This window comes from Miscanthus floridulus, chromosome 14 (assembly GCF_019320115.1).
Source record: "Miscanthus floridulus cultivar M001 chromosome 14, ASM1932011v1, whole genome shotgun sequence".
In the NCBI taxonomy this organism is placed as follows: domain Eukaryota; kingdom Viridiplantae; phylum Streptophyta; class Magnoliopsida; order Poales; family Poaceae; genus Miscanthus; species Miscanthus floridulus.
In genome coordinates this window covers 25,081,301-25,085,699 of record NC_089593.1, presented here as the reverse complement: position 1 = coordinate 25,085,699, position 4,399 = coordinate 25,081,301, and the positions used below count along the sequence as shown (strand labels likewise).

The window sequence follows — 4,399 nt, the reverse complement described above, 5'->3', positions numbered from 1 at the left end:
AATACACAAAAATATACATGTTGGAGACTAAATGCTATAGATTTTGCCTTAAATGCATAACACAGTTCTCAACGCAGTTCTTAATTTTGATTTGAAAGAATCATGACCCAATATTGTGTGCAATGAACTGTAAAGTACGCCTTGCCTTGTGTACTCAATCGTAGCACACATTCTTTCTAGTAAACCAGATGGATCAAGAATTACTCTCAGTGCCAGTATAGTCAATCGTACGATGTAACACTAATGAACAACCTAATACATACTTGAACTCCCAAATCAACAAGCTGCAAAACACAAGTTTTCATTGCTTTTTAATTGTAAACAGCTTAGGTGGAACTTCATCAACATTGATGATGTGGATAAAAGAAAATAGAAAATATGGAAAATTGCCAAGGAGCAGTACAGAGGATGGCGATCTGATCTGAGTGCCGCATACAAGGCTTATAATAGTTATGGTGAGAGGATACGAAATAAACCCGAAGAAATACATCTTTTTGAGTGGCACTACTTGCAGTTGTATTTTGGATCTAATAAATTCAAGGTCAGTGCTGGTAAAATCTACTTTGTCAAACAAAATTGATGGACCAAAGTTGCATTGTTACATACCACTTGTTCTCATTCTGTAGAAACTTAGCAGCCAGAACTCCTCCAACCGTCAGCAACAAAGAACCAAGCATGTGATGGGTTCAAAGAACTTCTCACAATGTAGCTTTGAGCTGGTAATCATTAGATACACTAATCTAATCCTTCCCTTCTATGATGCAATACTTGTGTGCTGAATTTTTTGGCATCCTAGAGAGACCAAGAAACTGGTGAAGAGCCAAGTGATCTTCTTCTTTGGAGGACCACTCACACAAAACATGGCGCATGGTCAAATCCTGTATCAGCTTCAGTATATGTAAGTAAATGTTTCGTCAACCTTTTTTATAGCTGTTGGTAGTGTCAAGCAACTCTTTACAGGTTCTGTTATTTAATTTAGGAAAATGCAACCATGAAAATTGGTGAGATTGGATTAGAACCTGATAGACCAGCACTTACAACTGTTGAGGAGAACATGATTTTCCAGTCATGCTACAAAGAAACAACACAAATCAAATCATCCAAATTACATGGGCATGGATATTTGGCTACGTATCGAACTCGCAGAGAACTTATGAAAGAGAACCTTGAAGTACATGCACGTGCTCAAGCTGCAGCTAGGGAGAAGAGCATTGCTTTAGAAGCGGAGATTGACAAGCTCAAAGAACAGATTGCGCAAGAAGCTGCAGAAAGGGAAAGGGAAAGGGAGAAAGAAGAAAATAGGAGGAGGATGCAAGAGGAGCTGGAAAATGCTAAGATAAACTTAAGAGAAGAAATGAAGCAAGAATTTCTTAATATGCTAGCGCAGCACAAAGAAGGAGCTATGATTATGGTATTAGAATAATTTTTTATCCTTTGTACTCTTGATAATCTTATGATTGTGATGACTAATCTTTCACCCCCAATATTTGTATGTATAGAGTACCCTGCAAAACAATGCCAGTACACAAGTTGCACCAATCATAGAAGAGGAAGATGAGACCGGTGGACATGAAAATGAAAATGAAGATGGGTTACAGGAGGTCATGACATTATTTCACTATGTTCCATGTACCTTGAACTGTAGCTAAAATAGATCAAACAACTTGATGTTTGTAGACTCAGCCTGGAAGCGTTGTCACCGTACAAAAAGGTGCACCAGCACCTACTCGCTCCACTAGAAGTACTGCACCTCCCAGCAGAGCTCTTTTCAACGAAAACACTGCAAATGTGACTGCATCGAAGACATATATCACTTCACAACAGCTGATGAATAGGACAAGAAATAATCCCAAAAGGAGGAAGGTAACAACCAGCTAATTGGAATCTAAATTCTTGCATGATTTAATGAAATTTTATCAAATGCATGCTTTTCAATCCCAGCATAAACTCAAAGTCATTGTTCAATCATATTTAATGAAACCTTCATTGCCATTCTTGTGTTCAGTAACTTGAAGTTCTGTATTGTTCAATGCATGCTTTTCAATCCCAGCATAAACTCAAAGTCATTGTTCAATCATAAGCATCTTCTTTCTGTTTCTGTTTTCTGATAACTGAATTGCACAGTAATATATTGGAACATACTTTTCATCATCTGATATCACTGATAAGTATAATGTGGCATGGCAATTAAATGGAGAGGATATAAAGGTATTTTAAATAGTTGAAGAATAGTACGGATGAACTATAATCCTTTCATCTGTAGGAAATGGTACAAGAGAAGTTTGATTAAAAGGAAGTTATCAAGGAAGGTTGTGTCCATGGTAAAATTTGACAGTTCCTAGTACCAAGCCTGATGAACTAGTTCTCAACATCTCAACTACTCAACTATAGAAAGCTTCCAATTAATCAAATTATGAAATAGAATCAGTAAGTGAGAAAACCATTTACACATTTCAGTATGATAAGGTAGGCTAATCTATAATATTTTTAACATCTTGCTTCTGTTGAAGAATAAATAAGCATACCGAAAAACAGTGAAGTTTTGCCAAAGTTTTCTTTTGATTACATACATTTTCCCTTCCAGCGGCATGGGAGGGGACAACGAGTCAATGACAATGGTGACATGCCGAGGCGACATGAGATGGAGACAAGGGGATGGAGTGGGTGGAATAGGGAAGCAGAATGGGGACGCAAGGAAGGAGAGGGAGGAGTCAGAAGTAGAGGAAAGGAGGAAGGTAAGCAGGAAACATGCAAGATAAGAACAGAGAGGAGGTGATATTCTGAGATCTCCAATGGTGGCTCAGAGAGATGGCAGAGGCATCAGGTAGGAGGAGAAAAGATGACGCACATCGAATGGGAGTGCAAAGTGGATGAAATCTTTCTAAAGCTAGGGCAATCAAATATCTGTCCATCTAAACTTGATCTGGTCCTGGTGGCACTCTCCTTAGCATCCCTTTCCCTCTGCTTTATGTTTAAGATATCCAGGACATATTTCTGTGCTGCTTGCCTAAACTGGAAGGTTGAGGATTACTCTTCCTAATTGGATAACAGAGGGTTTTATCTGTAATACATCTGTCACACTAAATGCTAAGAATTACTTCATTAGTATGTATACAGAACTTTTGATAACAACCAGCTAATTGGAATACAGAACTTTTGATAATACAAAAGTTGTAGAGGGTTTAGAGATGTTTGTCGTCGTGAAAGGTCATGATTTTAGACCTAGAGAATTAGAGTTATGAATTTTGAAAATAGCCGGTCAGGTTTTGACCTTGGTCTGGACAGCAGTAGGTGTTTGTGTTTTTTGACCATGATAACTACAGAATCTTATTTAACAAATAACTAGAAAGATGTAGAGAATTTCATGGGCTTTCCGTATTGTTAAAGAATATAATTTTTCGTTGTCTACAACTCAAGTTATGATTTTTCTAATCAACTAAACTGCTGCTGCCTTAAAAATTCAGAGAAGGCAGCTGCTACTATAACATGACTTCCATCTTTTTCATGGAAAAAGGAATTGCAGCAACTAGACCGACAACATTTGCTCATTTGCAGAATTGCAGTAGAACTTCAACTATACAAAAGCTTGGTTGATGGCTTTTGTATATGAAATTAGAAATTAGAACCATTTTATATCTTCATCTCTTTACATTTGTGCAAAAATTAGTAAACTTAATATTGTTCTAATATCCCAATCATATTCTTTTGGCAGTAGGTGGACAATGTTTTAGTGGGAGGCTCATAATCAAGCGAGGACATAGCTGAGGAGATGACATGTTGGGCTGCTAGAAATTTCTCAAGTGCTGCATAGATGTTAGGAAGTTTGTAAAAAGTTGTCAAATAATGAGTTAATTGTACACTCGTTTATGATTTTAGCTACTATTTCATGGGTTTGGCAACATATTGAATGATTAATTATAATTAATATATGTGGGTGCAATTGCTTTTGATATGGTTTATTGATTTGCAATGATGATTTATTAAACCAAAATTAAATGTTACTAGCGTTGCAATAAAAGCTATACCTACGAGCCGTGATGCGTGGCAATATGCTGTATGGCAACAGACTTATTTATGTTGCAAATAATACTATTGCCATGATATGACTATTGTTGCAATAACAATTAATCTTCCGCAACGAATATAATTGCGTGGCAAATTCTACTGTTGCAACGGCACCGAGGTCATGGCAATAATGAACGGTATATCGCAACGAATAAAATTGTGTGGCAAATGATACTGTTGCAACGGCAACATGACCGTGGCAATAATGAACGGTATCTCGCAACGGATAAATTTGTGTGGCAAATGATACTATTGCCATGCCAAGACAAGCGTGGCAATAATGTATACTCTCTCGCAACGATTACATTTGCGTGGCAAATGATTTACTTGCCAC

At 37.2% G+C, this 4,399-nt stretch overlaps 1 protein-coding gene across 1 annotated transcript; it reads left to right on the top strand.

Moving 5' to 3' along the window:
* Nucleotides 1-991: 991 nt before the first annotated feature.
* LOC136503212 (uncharacterized) lies at nt 992-3,943 on the top strand. Its single transcript, XM_066498362.1, has 4 exons — nt 992-1,411; nt 1,500-1,601; nt 1,678-1,863; nt 3,713-3,943. Exons 1-4 carry the CDS (start codon nt 992-994, stop codon nt 3,713-3,715), a joined length of 711 nt encoding a protein of 236 aa, XP_066354459.1. The 3' UTR covers nt 3,716-3,943.
* Nucleotides 3,944-4,399: the final 456 nt, after the last annotated feature.

Coding starts and splice junctions, on each gene's coding strand:
- LOC136503212 (XM_066498362.1), top strand. CDS start 992: ATGAAAATTGGTGAGATTGGATTAGAACCTGATAGACCAGCACTTACA. Junction 1,412..1,499: donor AAGAAGGAGCTATGATTATG/GTATTAGAATAA, acceptor TTGTATGTATAG/AGTACCCTGCAAAACAATGC. Junction 1,602..1,677: donor ATGAAGATGGGTTACAGGAG/GTCATGACATTA, acceptor TGATGTTTGTAG/ACTCAGCCTGGAAGCGTTGT.